The sequence below is a fragment of the Miscanthus floridulus genome, chromosome 2 (genome assembly GCF_019320115.1).
Source record: "Miscanthus floridulus cultivar M001 chromosome 2, ASM1932011v1, whole genome shotgun sequence".
NCBI lineage: Eukaryota > Viridiplantae > Streptophyta > Magnoliopsida > Poales > Poaceae > Miscanthus > Miscanthus floridulus.
In genome coordinates this window covers 58,919,360-58,938,936 of record NC_089581.1, presented here as the reverse complement: position 1 = coordinate 58,938,936, position 19,577 = coordinate 58,919,360, and the positions used below count along the sequence as shown (strand labels likewise).

General features: G+C 46.9%; 1 protein-coding gene and 1 pseudogene across 1 annotated transcript; one reads left to right on the top strand and one right to left on the bottom strand.

Moving 5' to 3' along the window:
* Window positions 1-9,337: 9,337 nt before the first annotated feature.
* On the bottom strand, window positions 9,338-12,605 carry LOC136536605 (uncharacterized; annotated as a pseudogene).
* Window positions 12,606-12,959: 354 nt separating this feature from the next.
* LOC136524733 (E3 ubiquitin-protein ligase RING1-like) lies at window positions 12,960-19,518 on the top strand. Its single transcript, XM_066517994.1, has 2 exons — window positions 12,960-14,259; window positions 19,357-19,518. Exon 1 carries the CDS (start codon window positions 13,049-13,051, stop codon window positions 14,240-14,242), a length of 1,194 nt encoding a protein of 397 aa, XP_066374091.1. The 5' UTR covers window positions 12,960-13,048; the 3' UTR covers window positions 14,243-14,259; window positions 19,357-19,518.
* Window positions 19,519-19,577: the final 59 nt, after the last annotated feature.

Sequence of the window (19,577 nt, the reverse complement as noted above, 5' to 3'; positions counted from 1 at the left end):
GAGGCATCTGGAGGCCGTGATCAAAGAGCGTGATGGCTGGAAAGCACGATGCCTCGAGGCCACCAAGGAGCAGGACACATGGAAGAAACGGTGCCAAGAAGTGGCAACTGGCATTGTCCCCGTCCTCGACCTTATCGACCCGGTGCTCACAGAGGAAGAGCCAAGGACGCCCCAGCTCAGACTAGTCGAGAGATGCAGACAAGCGTGGGGATGGTTCCAAGAGTTCGTGAAGGAGGCGGGTGAGTACATGGGTGCCCATGTACTAAGCATGGTACATGCTCACTACCCCCTGATCGATCTCAAGCGCCTAGAGGCTGGGTACCCGAAGGAGGTAGACCCAGACAAGGTGGAGGAGCTTCGGACGGCCTAGCTAGACTTGTCGTCAAAGATAATTGGTGACATTAACCTGTGTGGAGGTGGGACAGCACCTGTACAGGGTACGCCATTAACGAGTCAGCTGGAAATGCCATCAGTTGCAAACCAACCAATGAAGCCTACAGTCTCGACCAGCCAGGCATCGGTGGGGCCATCCCCTTTAGCTCAACTAGCACAAGAGTCCTTGAGACTCGAGTAGGATGTCAGAATCAGCGAGCAGTAAGTGCCACGTGCCCCAACCAGCCAATGTAATAGGCTTAGAGCTGTAGAAGGAGGACATAGTTGTGTTATTGTAAACTTGAGCCTCTTCAGGCAAGCTTGTAATAACGTAACTGTATATTATTATAAGCTTGTTTGCTTTGTATAAAACGTATTTAAGCTTGAAACTTTATATTGGTGTAACTAAGTGAGAACATGTTAACATTCTGTTTAGTTGTACCATTTTGCTCGACACATCATCCTGAAAAGTTTGTGCGGCCCTAGCTTGCCATGTGGTCGGAGTGTGAGGTACGGTGACCTATGCACACATAGACGCGGACAAGTCAAACCAAGGGGGACTTGCCGATCACCCATAATGTAGAGAGTGGATCCCATGCATGTGTTGGGAGGAACCGGAGACAGGGCCTGCTCTGAAAACCATAGAAGGAGTGGTGGTCGGCTTTTACTGGCTAAGTTAGAATAACCATAAAATTCGAAGTGACACATTAGAGTGGTCGGAGGAATCATAATTGCTTTATTGAAGTAAATCGAAAGTATAAGAGGAGTACATATCTCAGTAGTTAAGCATAGAAACATCTAAGCTTGTTGATGTGCCACAAGTTTGGTATGTCCGTACCGTCCAGGTGAGCTAACCTGTAAGACATTGGTCGTGTGACTTCCTTGATCATGAAGGGTCCCTCCCATGGGGTTGCGAGTTTGTGGACACCAGCCTGGTTCGTCTTCCACTTCAGGACTAAGTCCCCGACCATGAAGAACCGCTCTTTAACGTTCTTGTTGTAGTACCTGCGCAAAATAGCAAGGTATTTGGCCATACGTACACAAGAATCGAGCCTTTTCTCTTCTGCGCTGTTCACTTCTAGCTCCCGTACTTCATTGACCTTGCCTTCATCGAAGTTCTCTACCCATGCTGATCGGAAAGCTATATCTAGTGGGAGGACTACCTCAGCGCCGTAAACCATAAAGTATGGTGAGACGTTGGTGTTACGACTAGGCTACGTTCTGAGGCCCCAGACCACAACTGGTAACTCTTTGAGCCATCTTCTGAGAGCTTTGTCATTTTCTCTATACATCCTCTTCTTCAATGCATCCAAGATCATGCCATTTGCTCGCTCAACTTGTCCATTAGCTCTAGGGTGCGCCACCAAGACGTATTTTACTACTATGCTCCTTTCATCGCAGAAGTCCCAAAAAGCATTCTCGGTGAACTGAGTACCCAGATCGGTGATGATGCTGTTGGGTATGCTGAAATAGTGGATGACCTGGTCGAGGAACGTGACAGCCTTCTCTGAAGATGCCTGTACCAAAGGCATGCATTCTATCCACTTAGAAAATTTGTCGATCAGCACAAAGACGCATGTAAATTTCCCAGGAGCCGGCTTGAAGGGCCCGATCATATCCAGTCCCTAGCATGCGAAGGGCTAGGAGGCTGGTATTGTCTAGATCTCATGTGCTGGTACATAGATTCTCTTGGCGAAGAACTGACAACCCTCACAGTGGCGGACTAGCTTCTCTACATCGGCTACTACTGATGGCCAATAGAACCCTACTCGGAAAGCCTTGCCGACCAATGTTCTTGAGGCCACGTGGTTGCTGCAGGAGCTAGAGTGGATTTGGTCCAGGAGGTGTTTGCCTACTTCCTGGGTTATACACTTCATCAAGATTTCCTCCTTTGCGTTCTTACGCCATAACTTGCCATCGACGAGCAAATACTGCTTGTTGCGATGTGTCAGGCGCTCGTTTTTTGTCCGATTAGTATAACCACTGCCATCTGTTAAGTACTTGATGAAAGGTTTTCTCCAGTCGGGCTCATGAGTGGTCGAAGGTGGCTCGATGGTGCTCGACACTGGAACCATAGCCACCAATTGCTAGTCTAGAGGCTTGCCTGCCGTGGAATCTTCCTCTTCGATGGAAGGCGTGAGCAGGTCTTGGACGAATACGCCATGTGGGATTTTGGCTCGGGATGATCCTAACTTTGACAGTGCATCCGCTGCTTGATTCTTGTCCCAGACCACGTGTATGTACTCGATGCCATAGAACCTGCCTTCTAGCTTTCTGATCAATTTGCAGTATGCGTCCATCTTCTTGCTGGTTGTGTCTCAGTCCTTGTTGAGTTGGTTGATGACCAGAGCTGAGTCTCCGTAAACGTAGAGACGTTTAACACCAAGCTCAACTGCAATGCGTAAACCATGTAGGCATGCTTCAAATTCGGCGGCGTTATTAGATGCTGGGAAATAAATCCTGAGGACGTACCGGAGCTACTCCTTAGATGGTGACATGAAAAGAACTCCTGCTCCCACACCGTCAATGTTGAGAGAGCCGTCGAAGTACATCGTCCAATATTCATCGGATCCCGGAGAGGTAGGCGTGCTTAAGTCTGTCCACTCGACGATGAAATCGATGAGTGCCTGAGACTTGATTGTAGTACGGCTTGCAAATTCCAAGGAGAAGGGGCATAGCTCCATTGCCCATTTGACGATGCGCCCGTTCGCATCCTTATTGCGAATGATGTCCCCCAAAGGGTACTCGGTCATGAACACCACACGATATCCGTCGAAGTAATGTCTCAACTTTCGGGATGTTATCAATATGGCGTAGAGCAGTTTTCTGAATCTGTGGGTACCTGGTCTTGGATTCATTGAGTACTTCACTGATGAAATAAATTGGCCATTGTACCTTATAGGCGTGGCCCGGCTCGTCGCGCTCGACCACCATGGTAGTGGAGACCACCCGATTGGTTGCTGCAATGTAAAGTAGGAGAGTTTCATCTTCTCTAGGAGCAGTGAGGACTGGAGGTGATGTAAGGTATTGTTTTAGCTACGTGAAGGCAGCGTCTGCTTCCTCCGACCACTCAAACTTCTTGGATGCTTTGAGCAGTTTGAAAAATGGTAGTCCTTTATCTCCTAATCTTGATATGAAGCAGCTGAGAGCAGCCATGCATCCAGTAAGCTTCTGGACATCCTTCACCTTTTTGGGGGGCTTCATGTTTAAGACAGCTTTGACTTTCTCCAGATTAGGGCGTATGCCGTTGTAACTGACGACGTTGCCTAGCAGTATACTAGAAGGAACACCAAAGATGCACTTCTTTGGGCTTAACTTCCATTGGAATGTATTGAGGGCTGCGAAGGTGTGTTTTAGGTTGTCAACAAGGGTATGTGCTTCCTTGGTTTTGACAACTACATCATCCACATAGGCCTCTACAAGGTCGTCTTTTATCTCGTCTGTGAGGCAGGCCTGAATGGCGCGTTGGTATGTAGCCCCAGCGTTCTTGAGCCCGAACAACATAGTCGTGTAGCAGTAGGCGCCGAAAGGCATGATGAAAGACGTCTTGATATGATCGTCCTTTTTTAGAACGATCTGGTGATAACCAGAGTAGCAATCGAGAAAGGAAAGGAGCTCACAACTGGTGGTTGAATCTACGACCTCGTCTATGCGAGGTAAGCCGAAGGGGTCCTTAGGGCAGTATTTGTTGAGATTAGTGTAATCAACACACATTCTCCATTCATTATTCTTTTTGCATACAAGAACCAGGTTGGCTAACCACTCCGAATGATACACTTCTTTGATAAATCCGGCTACCAAAAGTCGTGTAACTTCTACCCTAATTGCCTCCTTTTTGTCGTGAGCGAACCATCGTAGCTTCTGCTTGATAGGTTTAGCCTTGCTGTTGACATTCAAGGAGTGCTCGATCAAGTTCCAAGGTACACTGGGCATGTCGGTAGGTTTCCATGCGAACACATCCACGTTGTTCCTCAAGAACCCGACGAGCGCGTCTTCCTATTTGGGATCTAGATTGGCCCCGATAAGGGCCGTTTTGCTGGAATCGCCATTGACTAGCTGGATCACCTTGTGCTCCTTTGACTTGATGTTCTTGCATGGAGCCTCGAGCTCTAGGATCTCTAGGTGGTTGGCTGAGGTCTTCTTAGCGTCGAGCATGGTCTCGGCCATGCAAATAGAGAGGTCATGGGCCTCTGCTATTTTGAAACTGTCGTCTTCATAGGTGTAAGCGGCGTACACGTTACCTCGAAGGGTTAGGACTCCTTTCTCGGTAGGCATCTTGAGCACTAGATACCTATAATGAGGTATGGCCATGAACTTGGTGAGCGACGGTCGACCAAGAATAGTATGGTAGGTGCCGTCGAAGTCAGCGACCACAAAGTTGACGTAGTCAGTGCGGAAGTGGTCCGGGGTCCCAAATTGTATAGGTAGCGTGATCTGCCCGAGAGGTGTAGAGCTCTGTCCGGGGAGAACACCCCAGAACTGTGCCTCGTATGGCTTAAGATCCGCCTGAGCTATCTTCAGGGCAGGCAGACTATTCTTGAACAGTATATCGATGGAGCTGCCGCTGTCGATCAGTACTCTATTGAACTAGACCTTGTTAATACAAGGATCAAGGACCAGGGGAAAACGTCCTGGCTCAGGTATTACGGCCCATTGGTCCTTTCTACTGAAAGAGATTTTGCGGTGAGACCACGGAGGGAGCCACGGATCGGTGAGGAGGTTGTCGGTGTTGGCCATGTTCAAGCAAGCATGGGTGAGCAGCTTGCATTCCCACTTGGTCTCGATGGACACTTTGCCTCCGATGATGGTGTGCACGTGATCGGTTGGCTTGACGTACTTGTGACGAGGGTCTACATCGTCATCATCGTTATCCTCATTGCGCTGTTCCCCTGCATCGTTAGGCTTGTCGGATGTATCCGGAGCCTGTTGACGCATATAGATAGACTTGAGAACGTGGTAATTCTCCATGGTATGGTTTGACTTAGGATGGAGCTGGTAGGGCCCCTTCAATGCTTTGGCATAGTCGTCTTTGTAATTATGATGTCTACCACCCTTTTTAACGGTATTGACCTCGCCGTCGTCTTCCCAAGCATGCTTGCTCCTGTAATCGTCACGGCAGTTACGCCACTGATTACGTTGGCCGCGGTGATTGCGGGAGTCGTTGCGCTGGTTGCGGTGGTCAAAATTGTCGTTCCAACCACGGTTGTCGCGGTAGTCGTCGCGGTGTGGGGGGTGGTCAGAGCGTGGAACCCTTGCTGCTTCTTCAATAATTATCTTCTTAGCGTCGTCGACGTCCGCATATTTCTTAGTGGTGGATAGGAGCGCTGTGACCGATTTAGGTCTCTTTTGAAGGAGCTTGTCTCTTAGGGCATCATGGAAGCGAAGGCCAGTGATGAAAGCCTCAATTGCCTCGTTGTCGAAGATTGATGGGACCTTGATGCGCATCTCTGAGAAACACCGGACGTACTCGCGCAGTGGCTCATCTTTCCGATCTTGGATCCATTACAGATCATACTTGTTGCCCGGTTGTTCACAAGTAGCGATGAAATTGTCGATGAAGGCTTGCTTAAGCTCCTACCAAGAATCAAAGTAGTTCACCGGCAAGCTGACCAGCCATTGGTGACCTGCATGGCCAACAGCGACTAGGAAGTAGTTAGACATAACGTGCTCATCAACCATGGCTGATCTACACGTGGTTTCATAGAGCATGACCCATAATTTGGGGTTTTCCTTACCGTCGTACTTCTGAAGTTTCTCAAGCTTGAAATTCTTGGGCCATATGACTTGGTGAAGGTGTGAAGTAAACTGCTTCAAACCCGGTGGACCATGGGTAGTGTCATACTCCATGTGGCGATAGCTTTCATAGGATGCTCGATCGTCGGCTCTCTAGTTGATGCGAGCGCGCAGATCGCGTCCACCGAGATAATGGCGGAGATCATTATTGCCATCACGGCGATCTTGATCGCCATCTGGATTAGCCCTGTGGCCGCAGTTATCACAGCGATTGTCACGGTTGCCATGGTGATTATCGTCCCGGACGTCGCGACGGTTGTCCTCCCGACGGCGGTTGTCATCCTGACCACCATCGTGGCCACCATTTCCGCCTTGACGGTTGTCTGATGGGTTGTTGTTGTGCGAGCCGCGTGGGTTGAGTGGCTATGAGTGACTTGGGAGCTGGCGGCTGTGGCTTGACTCGATTGAGACAGATGGAGCCCGGACTTGATTTACAATCTCTGTGGTCTAGGCCATGGCAGCCGTCAGATAGGCTTGTATTTCATCGTGAACTGCTTGGGTTTCCGGGGTGTTGGGTAGCCGTTGCATTATCGCCATGGCGATGGCTACGTTGGCACTTGGAGTCCTAAAGACCTGTTTGTCCCCCACCTTGTCGAACGCATCATTGAGGTCGCGTGGCTGGACCCTTATGCGTCGCGCCTCCTGGTCTACTTCGGCTTTGATTTACCGGCGATTAAACCGGTCAATATTGCGTGCTTCACGCGTAGTCCTTTCTTGTTCTGTTTTGCCAACCGCTGGCGGTTCATCATTACTGACAACATGGATCAAATCCCCTCGTCTTGGCAGGAAAGACAGGAATTGTGAAAACCCCAGGGCGTGGTCTGGCAGATCCAGATCGTACTTGGCACCGTCGTCTTCATGATGCTGAAGCTTGGTGTGGACAGATGCATTAGATGCGATGCCAGACAAGGAGCTAGAGTCGCCCTCTTGGACTATGTGGATGGATCCTTCTTGATAATCTTCAGTCCAGATCATGTTGATGAAGTTGCACGGCTTCGGCCGAGGTCGGTGCATAAAACACAGATCCAAGCGGCGTTGTAGGTTATATGCGTAGCTGGAGGCAGCGTTTTGCAGGCCATAGGGCTAGACCTGGTGGTTTTCCATCGAGGCTTCGTACTCGGAGAGCCGGAGACCCATCACGGAGGCTGGCCAGCGACAAGCGGAGCGCCCTTTAGGAGTAGATATGACCACGAGATTTGTACCAAGTCGTGCAGGATGACTGGTCTGAGCTGGTCGGGTAGATCTATTATGGGGAGTGGTTACCTGCTCGTTAGGTTGACTTTGAATTGTACTTACCAGAGCTAGGGTTTCAGTGAGTTTGGTGCCGACCTGATCGATGGAGTCGAGCAAGTCGGTGTTGTCGATCTGCTTCCCTTTGTAGCGGAGAAGCGGACGATGAGTCGTCGGCGTGGCTGAAGATAATGCAGGCGTGGTCAGAGCCAGATGTACCATGGTCGGAGCCAGGTCCATCGTGGTCAGAGCCATACCCATCGTGGTCAGAGCCATAGCTGACGCAGGTGAAGAAGTGGTCAGCGCAGACTGAATCCATGCCTCCTCCGTGGCCATGGCAATGAAGTCGTTGGAGCCGGTGGTCTAGGTGATCTAGCCGACGGTGAACGTGAGGCCGTTTGGTGTATCCATGGAGCCAGAGACGATGACCATCTTGTTTGCTTGGAGAGTAGTACACATACCCCCTACCTGGCGTGCCACTGTCGATGAAATATGGTCGGTAGTCTACCTAGGGGTATGCCCAAGGTAGTAGATTGTCGGCAGACAGATGCGCAAGCCACAAACAAGACGGTGACGCAAGATAGACATGAGGTTTTATCCAGGTTCGGCCGCCAAGAAGGCGTAATACCTATGTCCTGCGTCTGATTTGTATTGTTGTATGTCAATGAGAGATGTTTTTTAGAGGGATCCCCTGCCCGCCTTATATAGTCCGGGGGGTAGGGTTACAGATCTGGAAACTAATCCTAGTCAGTTACAATTGCCATATGTGGCCGGATAAGGATTCCTATTCTAACCGACTAGGATCCTGCTTGATCGCCAAATCCGCCTTGACTCCTTGTGCGGGACTCCGATCAGGTTGGCTAGGCCGCACGTCGTCTTTCGGGTGGACCGGACCCATCGATCCTGGCCAGCCCAAGCTTAGCCATAAGGGTATAGGGGTTAATACCCCCACACATACTGAGTAAGCAACTCATCGTCCGAGTACCAATCCTCAACCACAACCCTATTGCTGTGGCTAGGCTCACCTGCATTGCCCTGATCTACCTTTTGCCTATAGTAAGCGGCCTCCGCTTCATCTGTGGCATAAGACAAGAATGTGTTCTCTTCCTCCTCGTTCATGTGGCTAGGCTCACTTGCATTGCTCTGACCTCCATGTCGCCTATCATAAGTGGCCTCCACTTCATTTGCGGCCTGAGTGAAGAACACATCGTTATCCTCCTCCGCTTGCAAGCTCGCCTCTACTAGAGCTATGAGCTCGCTCAGTCTATCAGTGTCGTCCTCAACGTCCTCCGCCTACAAGCCCACCTCTGCTAGAGCGATGAGCTTGCTCAGTGTACCAGTGTCATCCTTAGCCTCCTCCGCCTGTAAGCCTACCTCTGCTAGAGCGATAAGCTCGCTGAGTCTAGCAGTGTCATCATCATCCTTGTCCCCCTCATCAGACAACACAATCGATGATTCAACAGTGCGACTAGCTCGCTTTCTGTGCTCATCAAACTTCTTTTCCTCGTACCTTGGATGAGCCACCTCTGTAGCATGTTCCTCACTGCATCCAATCCCTTCATGTATAAAATGCAATCAGTTAGCAACGTAATTATATTACATTTAAAATCAGGCAACGAAAAAAGGCTTTCAAGCACTCACTAGCACATAATGCAATAACATACTCGTTCAAGACCTGCATCTATACTCTTGTCACCTCCCTTGCCTCCTTCCTTGCCCTTTTCTCCTCTAACGTTATCCGTCTCTCCAATCCCCATTTGTCAAGCCCAACATCGATTAGGTTACAAATATTGCGCTGTCTAGCAAACTCACGCATCTTGTCTTTGTGATATTTAACAAATAGGTTGACGTAGTCAGGTCCATATTCCCTCTTTCATGCAATTACTTGCTTCCCCTTTAGTTCATCCAAAAACTTAGCTTGACCATCGTAACATTCCCACCTTCATTTCCTAGTGCTCTGTTCAAACAAAAACTATATCATATATGTCTTAGCAAAAGAAACAAAATACGATTTCATGGTTACCACAAAAGTAACCAACCTCATCATAGTCAACCATATGGCCGCAATAATGGCCTATTCCAAGCTTTGAAGGGACTAGACCGTAGTTGAATTTAACACCACATTCGCACTTGACTGGAGGTGCTTTATAAATTAACCTTTCTTTCTTCTTTTGCTTTGCCTTTGGAGGTCCTTCTGGCCATTGGTTCTTAGGACCATACAACCACTCCTTGAAACGACACTTCGCCATTGAATACACCTAGATAAAGATGACATTAGTACATAAACATATATAGCTCAACATTTCAACACATACACTTTGCACTTACTCCATGCTTGTTTGGACACACAAACTCCAACGTATTCTCAGGGTTTATCACAGCTCGATCTCCACAATCGCACAGAGGAGGCTCCTCGAGTCGTCTAACTGCGGCTAAGTGCTTCTCCTTAGCTGTCATTGGAGGAGGGTTAGGGGGAGGTGGAACCCACCGCTCAAAGTGCTCTCGTGGATGTCGCCCTCTCCACCAATGATCGAAAAGAAGGTACCTGGAGTCAAACTTGTCTACATCGTTGATCCACTGAAATAAAAAGCACCTCTCATGGGCCTACACAACAAAATTCCAAAAAAAATATTAGAAATCTAGTAATACAAATGAAGAAAAAAAAAACATACGGAAACAATTACTTATATTAAAACGACTGCATGTGTAGAAGCAATGAGCTGTTGTGTCCGGATATCTCGATTAAAACATGTCGGTCGGATGACCACAGTCACAGTTAGGGACAGGGAGTTCAGGAGGGACGGGGGCATCTTTGCTAGACTCATCGGGGTACAATTCTGTAGGACGACCCCGTTTTCACCGCAACTGCTCTCGAAACATGTCTTTCATCTAATAAAATGGTTCAAATTAAACATCAATCAAAACAACGCAAATTAATGTAAAATATAATCATTTATATTGCAACTAAAATAATATAACCAACACTTATAGCAACAAAAATATACATGGTAAACATACTTCTAACTAAATAATTAACCTTAACATTGACAAAATCAAACTAATATCTTCCTCCAAACCGTAGCTCATAGTTCTCAAACATAATTTTCCTCCTAACATTAACTCCCATTCATAATATTCCTATCCACCATTCAAACAAAAATAAAGTGTGTCATTACCTTGAACGAGGACGAGGAGGGAGGGAGGCGACAACGGAGGGCTGGGCGGGCGGCAGGCGCGGCGGCCAGGCGCGGGCAGGCGGGACTAGCCTCATGGCTTTTATTCGGCTCTGCCGCGCCACGGATCAGGGCGCGGCACTGTCGCGCCAAGATCGGTGGCGAGGCAGGCCCTGCCACGTCACCGGTCAGCATTTCCGGTCGTCGTCACGTCAGCCACCCGCCGCGCCACCATGCATGGCGCGCCCCAGCTTTTTGTCGCGCCATGGGAATAGGTGTGGCCAAAAGTGTTAGTTTTGAAGAAAAAACAGTGTTAGATTTAAAATTAATTTACAAAAGTGTTAAAATTAAAAAAAATCTCCTTCAGGACCCAAAAGCTTCACCTTTTGATTTTCCCCCGTGAACAGGTAGGCCAAGATATTTGTCATTCATTGTCTCTAGTAATTTGCAACTGATCACAGATCACCCTTTTCTACTGTGGTCTTGTATTCTTGCTGAATAGGACCGCTGACTTAGCCTTGTTGATAACCTGTCCAGAACAATTCTCGTACAAATCAAGAATCTCCTGTAACTGCTTAGCATCCCCTTCATTCGCACAAATCAAAATTAGAGAGTCATCGGCAAATTTGGTCATCACGGTTCTGGCTGAATTGTTGTAAGAGAAAAACACTGTTCCGACTGAAAAACAAGTCGAACAAGCTGAATATAGGGTAAGCCGAACATGGCATTGTTGTGAAATACTCAAGGAGCAGCATGGCAGATCTTCACTCTAGCTAAGTTCCCATCCCCTTCGGCTTTGTGTAAACATGAGAGAGGTAGACACAGCAACAGCGGCAGAAAAGAGCTGCCTAACATCTAAGTAACTTGCACTCTAATTCACCCTACACTGCACTGCCGTTTTAGTGTTCTACCCGTACTCCCTCTTGGCTAAGGTGATGTTTGGATGTTGGGATATGAGAGGTGGGAAAGGGAAATAAAAAGTAAGATAGGTCTAATACTATTTTTGATATTGAAAAGGAGAAATGATACTAGATTGGCAAAGAGAAATGGACAGCTCTATCTAAACCCGATCGTCTCAAAGAAAAAAAAAGGCTATTATAATAAACGACTAAACTCGACCGGAGGGGTGGGTTACCACTAGGAAATAACAAAATGGAGATCTAGTTCTTAAGATGTTATTCCAGGTAATACAAAATTGAGAAATCTAATTCTTAAGAAAATATTGGTTCGGAGAAATAGTTTGTTCACGCTATCATCGAGAACGAAAAACTGTTTTGTTTTCTTAAAAAATAAAGGGAATATATTATATGGTGCGATTATTTTTGTTTATGAGTCCAAAAGAAACACTCATTAAAAGTTGTATACTACGCTTTGCACCGAAACAAAAACAGTCCTAACACGATCTGATTATACGCATGAATGAAACGTGAGGGTTCGTCCAAATTGTAATCTACTAGTCTACTGCCACTGCCGTGTTACTGACCCTCGAACCGAAACGCCCACCGCGAGAGTTCGCATCGCAACCGGGCGGTGATGCTATCACCAACACCTAAGACTGTCTCCAGCAGGAGACGCATCACGTGATCTATACCCAAAATGCCTCTTCTGTGTGAAAGAAACGGCCTCCAACAGAGTACCAAAACACCCCACCCATTTTGCATACGACGCTCACCGAAACACAAAACTGCATCGTCGAGAGAGACCCGGCGCGCGGAGACGCAAAACTGTGGCGAACGAGCAGCCGGTCGGGGAGGGAATGGAGGAGCCGCCGCCGCTGGGAAGAAGCGCCACCAGGCGGCCAGGAATAGCGCCGCTGCTGCTGGGAAGACGCGGCGGAGGAGATCCGCCCGCGCTAGGAGCCATGGGGGAGGAGCCCGCGCTGGGAGTCGCAGCGGCGAGATCCACCGCGTCCTCGCCGGAGAAGGCTGTCGCGTCCTCGGCGGAGAAGGCCGCCGCGTCCTCACGGGAGCCGGCTTCAGGGATGGCGCCGCCGTGGAGATCTGGGGCTTCGGGGATGGCGCCGCCGCAGAGGCCCATGCTCGCTGGAGAGGCTCGCCGCGCTAGGGATCTCTGCCAGCGTCGAGGAGCCGCGGCGGAGGGGGGCCTGAGGTGACGAAGACCGACGGAGAGGCAGCGCCTAGGACCGTGCGGGGTTTCATGCGGCGCGGGGGAGAGAGTGAGTTGAGAGGGACGGGTTTTGGGTAGGCTGTTGGGGGATGGGAGTTTTAGGTCGGGAATTCTTCTATTGTGAGTGACCCATAGTATAGAATGGATCTCTTATTTGGGTACGCGCCGTTGGAGATAGCCTTAACAGGCTAACACGGTGTCCTTAAAATAAGCATAAATAAATCCACAGTGGAAATCTCAATTCGCTCGCCGCAAAACACGGCACAAGAAAACACGGTGTCAGAGAGAGCGAGGCAAAAAAAAAAAAAAAAAAAAAACAATCCACCCTCGCCGCGAGATCGCCGGGCGCCGCCATGTCGACTCCTGCCGCCGCCTACTACGCCGCCGCCGCGCGCAAGCAGTACTTTTGCTACCAATGCAACCGCACCGTCCTCATCGCGGCCTCTGCCGCCGCCGCCGGGGAGCTCTCGTGCCCCGAGTGCCACGGCGACTTCCTCGAGGAGGTCACCGTCCCTGCCCCGACCTTCATCCCGCTCCCCTTCCCGTTCCCCTTTGCCTCCACCACCACGATCCCCGCCGGCAGCACCGCCCCGGCCCCCGCCGCCGCCCCCGCCCCAGCAGCCGCCGGCTCCGGCGGGTCCCCTCCCTTCTCGTCCTCGTCCTCCTCCGCCGCGACCTCCCCGTCCCAGCCCAACGACATCTCCTCCATCCTCAACATCTTCCTCGGGCTCGGGGGCGAACAACCCCCCATCAGGTCTGGCGGCGGCTCCGGCTCGCGCGCAGCCGCCGGCACGGCCACCCCCGAGAACGAGCCGGAGCCCTTCGACCCGGTCATGTACTTCCAGAATTACATCCACAGCCTCATGGAGGGGGGCGCCAACATCCAGGTCCTCCTCGACGACCCCAGCGTCAACCTCGGCTCTGGACCCGGCCTCGGCCGCATCGGCGGGGCAAGCTTCGGGGATTACTTCGTCGGCCCAGGCCTCGAACAACTCATCGAGCAGCTCGCCGAGAACGACCCCAACCGCTATGGCACGCCGCCGGCTGCCAAGTCGGCCCTCTCCTCGCTCCCCGATGTTGTCGTGACTCACACCATGGTTGCAGCTGCGGAGGGTGCTGAGTGTGCCGTCTGCAAGGAGGATTTCTCGCCTGGGGAGGTGGCCAAGCAGATGCCCTGCAAGCACATCTACCACACCGACTGCATCGTGCCGTGGCTTGAGCTTCACAACTCGTGCCCCATCTGCCGCTTTGAGCTGCCCACTGACGATCCTGACTATGAGGGGCGGAAGGGCTCTAATCCTCAGCCGGCTGTTGGTATTGCTGCTGCTGCAGCTGCATCTGGGAGCTCGACTGCTGCTGAGGGACAAATGGAGGAGAGGCAGGAGAATCCAAGGGTGGTTGAGAGGAGGTTCAATGTCTCGCTGCCATGGCCATTCAGTGGATTGGGAGGCCAAACATCGCAGCAGGATGGGAACAGTGGGGGCAGCGGAAGCAACTCACAAGGCGGTGGCTCGCAAGATGGTGGCCCACCCAGCAGCAAGAAATGATCACAAATCAGCTGGAGGTATTTTTGCAAAATAGAATTGTGCTACCGTTGCTATCTATATAGTTTTTTTTTTGAAGTGGATTGAGATTTGATCACAAATCAGCTGGAAGTATTTGCAAAATAAAATTCTGCTGCAGTTACTAGCTATATAGTTTTTTTTCAAAAAGTGGATTGTAACCTGCTTGAAACTATTTATTCTCTCATCAAAGCTTATTTTATTTGTTCTGGCCCCATTTGCTTCGCTGGAAAAACAAGATGAAACATTGTTCCAGCTAATTTGTTGGGAGAGGAAAACACTGTTCCGGCTAAAAAAACAAGCTGAAAAGTAAGGATTATAAGAGAAGCGAACAGGGCCTCGGCAATGTCATTGACTGTGGAATTACTGTTTTCTTTTTAACCGAGGGAAGGAACCACCCAAATATAGTGAAAATGTCATAAAAGGCAATGTCATTTGTGCATGTTATAGGGGTATCATATCATACGTAGAGAAGTCTTTATAAGCCCTGGTAAAGCAGGAAAAGTTGGAGAAGTAGTACAATTAATTAGTTAATTAATCTGATATACTTGATGTTGTGACTTGAAATTTCATACAGCAACTGTGGCCTATGCTGTTCACTGTTACTCACAACAAGTTTCTATCATCTTAAAACAAAATGAACTCGATGCTTCTATCGTGTTTGCAGTGATAAGGCGAGTTTCTACCTGTAGACAGAGTGGCAGAGCTTCTTTAAGGCCAAGGTGGGCCATGGCCCCCCACTGACCTCCTAAACTTGTTTAAGCAATAGCTAATTTCACTATTTAATTGCTATATGCAATGCTAATCTGCACTCTCATTTGCCCTCTCTCAACTCCTTTGGGAAGTCTGCCACTGCCTGTAGAGATTATTGGTTCAATTGAAACCATGTCATGATGTTGACACAAAAATGTGGCGATGTGATCAACACATAGCAAGCCGGATGATCTCGACGGAGTGAGCCCGAAGATCTACTTAGCTTCAACACAAGAACGGTTAGTTTCGGGATCAAACGCGTGCCAGTCAATTTGATCCTGCAATTGACAAGGAGAGAATAGTCAGTACTTTAAGGTGGAACATGTCGGTGTTGCACCAGACAGTTCCAATATGTGGCCAAATAGCCGATTCAATGGGGCTATCGACTAAATAGTCGATATCCAGCGTATTCATGGAATGAAGACCTTTGAATCAAGGATTATCGGCTAATATTAAACGATAATGATACGAATCGAAATAAACGATGCTCATGGAACATCAGAAAACATCATCGGCTAAATAGAACATGATCGATATAAAACGTTGAGTTGATAAGTTTGATGAAAAGAGTATAACACGCGAACAAATCGACTGTCTAGTACAAATGAATCTACAAACGCTCTGAATCTAATCTGTTACCATCAACAGTGAGGTTCGATCGGATCGATACAGCTATGATAATAATAACAAACTAAAGCCAAAGAATCTATAAAACCATCTATGTATTGACAGGTTCATGAAAAACATGATATATGCGTGAAAGCACAGGCGAATCGGCTAAAATAGCCGATGCATGCATAGCAAACAAACAGAGTACATATCTCGATCGTGAACAAAACCACTAATCGATAATCTATAATCCAAAGTCTTACCAGTGAGGTTCGACCGGATCGATGCAGCTATAGTTGTGTCATTAGATTAGATCTTATTAACTAGTGAACTTACTCAAGATTGGAACATGTCTTTGAATGCATACTATGTTTAATTGGAATAGAGATAAAACAACCGATCTAGCAGAATTAAGCCATCAATTATAAGATTCAAAGTGTGACCAGACTAGAAGACGACCAATTAAGATGATGTGATGTTGATTCTATCTCTATCTCAATCAGGTGATTTGTATAATTAATAAAACATTAATTATAACAAGATCGATAATTGGTGAATCAACAAAAAAACAACAAGGAAAATCTTACTAATCTCAGTAGATTCGATGACTAGTGATATTATGTTAAACAACAAGTTATTTAACACAAGATTGATAACTTTGATCTATATTATGGTTCATAAAAGATCAATCAGCTGATGCAGCCTTACAAACAACAATATGAATCGATAACTAACTTTTACTACAACTCGTAAGAGATCAATCGGCTGATGCAGCCTTACAAGTAATAATAAAAGTTGTGATGGTACTTTCAGACAAGCCGGAGGTCGATCAGTCGATGCAGCCCTGCTTATTGAAGAACTCGCCTACACTACTACTCCTAAGGGTTGGCGTGAAGCCGAAAAAGTAATTGTATTGATTGATTGAGAGATGATCCCTTTACAATAGGTCGTACCCTTTATATTTATAGGTACGTGCCTGGCTTTGCATACAAGAATAGTCTAACTGAAAAAATCCTACGAAGTACAAGGACCCTTCGTTAATCCTAAACTGCCAAATAATATCCCCTTGACCGACATGTGCGAGGACTCCCCCTATGATGGACTTTCTCATAGCCTGCATGCGTATCTTCCTTCTGGCCATATGCAGGTTTCCTTCCTTACTTTACATCTCAGCAAGCAAACGTGGTGTACTTGGAGTCGTATTCTGTGATGCCTCACCATGCCTGTGAATCTCCATCTATCTGGCTCTCCTTGTTCGACGTGTCTTAAGTCTTTGTACGCAGACATGTTATTTTGCTGAGTATGTGTATGACCCCTAGCCGGCCTCGTATACGCATATACAAGATACACATCCTTGCTTCTCATCGTTGATGTGCACCTGGACGTCCGTATATGTGTATATTCCTTGATTTCTTTCTCTATTAGCTTGCAAGATCAAATTGACGATTTCAATTGGACTGATCAATCCTGCATGCATGTAACTTCTTTTGCTTGCAAGCAACCACCGACCTATTTCTTTTCCTGCTTTTCCTCACGTATAAATATCCAGGTCGGCAATAATACTTCTTTTGGACTTGTCCACGTAGGATCTCTGTAGTAGATTAATCAAACTCGAGTGCTGTCTCCTTGCCGAGTATTTGGAATATCAAATAACCTTTGTCTACCCGGCAATACATCGTAAATGACTCAGCTTAACTGAACCTGTGGCTGGCTTGCAAATATGATTTTCATGTCTTTGATATCATCGGTTGATACTTTCCTCTCCAAGGTAAGTTTACCAAATTTTGGTGTCAACACACGAGAAATTCCCTGGATCCAGTTGTAAATGTAGTGTTTGAACAATGGATGGTAGTACTCTGTGTTACCCTAATTGCTCCAGATCAATTGCCGTACATGCCAAATTTGTTGGCCAAGTTTTTTTTTTGGGTTTATGATCTTACAAGTGTACATGTTAAATGGAACACTGTCTTAGTTTTTGGCTGAATGTTCACTTCCTTTGCTAATCACAAGATTAGGGATCAATTCCTTATTTGAAGCAGAGGAAACTTCAGGAATCTAATGCAAAACCTATGCTTCTTTGCTTCCAACCCTCTCATGTCAACTATGATAATCACCTGCTTTCAGGAGTACATTGATATGTCCCTATAGAAAGCTATTTTCTATAGGAACAATATCTTTCTTCAGAAAGGCTCTATTTTCTTATGGAAAAGAAACCTTTTTGGTTATACACAATAACTTCTAATCCTATGTCTAGCATAACTGTAGGGATCAATTGTCTTGTTAGGAAGATAGGATTTGCAAACTGAGAAGCTTGCGATCAACATGATTGTATGTTCTTAAATTGCCTACCTAGAAGGCTATAGTTTCTGCATCAAAAATATATCTACGACAGTATGTGCTGTTTCATTGTTTTGGCATGCTTTTAGTCATAGTAAACATCTATCTATATAGTGGTTTTTTTTCTTTTTCCTAGTTGTTAACCATCCTGTGGAACTTGATAGATTCTACTTTCAACATTTTTCGTCCATCTCTTATTATGATTTCTGGAATGTTTTTAAGATGCAAGTATCATTTCTAGACTAGGACTAACAAAACCAGTATACATTATAAAAAATGCGCCCCCCCCCCCCCCCCCCCCCCCCCCCCTCAGGATGGGTAACAGAACAATCAGAAAAGTTTTTGCAAGGCTAGTGTGTTTGGTTTATACAGACATCTTTCTCAGTATAGCACTTCACAATTGGCTACCTACATGGTTCCCATGGGCTCTATATCAATGTTGGCGACTATGATATATCATTTTTGTTTACTTATATTGCATAGTTAACCAATACACAATGATAGATTGAAAGTAAATGATGACTTGGATTTTGTTTGTGTCCTCCCTTAATCCTGGTAACAAATGTCAATTTATCAACATTGGATTGGATGCATGAGTGCATCATAACAAAACATTCATATCACTGTATTTGCTCCTTGGAACTGCATTTCTGGTCTTTTAGTTGAATCCTAGGACGGCTCTAGTTTATTTCAATTGTTTTTTAGTTTGTTTCAATTGTTCTTTTTTTGTTTGCTTTAGTTTGTTATTATTCCGTAATGGTTGAATCAGAAATAAGTCAATCTACAGAACCATTGACCCAGCATAGAGTAGCTTTGCTCAGTATTTCAGTCTTTCTGCACTTTATAATCACTTAACCACCTTGCAAGTCAATAAAAAACATAGGATTTTTTTTCCCTTTTTCATTGTTAACGAAAACAGAGGATGAGGCACATCATCCTTAGCACTAGCGATAATATCTCAAGGCTTTCACAGTGAAATCCATAATTTTCTTGGGCACGTGTTATATTTTATATAAAATAAGAAAGGCGTGGAGAATCTGATATTATCTAGATGACAATGACTTGAACATAGAGAAAGTCAATAACTGGAACACTTCAGCTTGAATATATATTGTTTAAAGAACCACCTGCACAGATGACATTTGTAAACTGTCCCAGGAACATGCTAAATCATTCAGTGTGTAAGATTATTATACTAAAGAAATACCAGGCAGTCGTATGGTTCAGTCTATGTTAGCTTCAATTTGTTGACCTTTGTTTTTACCTTATTAATTGGCAAAACCTTTTGTGTGTCTGCGCTATGGCTCATGCTGCCCTTCTTTGCACCTCAACAAGTGTTAATTCTTTGATTTTGTGGTTTCGACCAACTGGTACTAACAAAGGTTTTTATCTGGTTGCAGGTTCACCTTTTGGCGATCTGTTGAAAAGTCTGCAGTATTTATGTGTCACCATGACTATACCTACAGGAATTTACAGTCTGTTATGGAACAATCGTTTGTTTTAGTTCTCTTGCTGTTCGTTAGGTCATGCAGACAAGGCGCAGAAAACTGGCTTACTGTTTATGTGCAAATGTGTTTGCGTGCTTGCTGTTGTACAATGCCGCAGGGGCGCACTGCGCGTG

Bases quoted from the DNA above. Each gene is read 5' to 3' on its own strand.
- LOC136524733 (XM_066517994.1), top strand. From the start codon at position 13,049: ATGTCGACTCCTGCCGCCGCCTACTACGCCGCCGCCGCGCGCAAGCAG.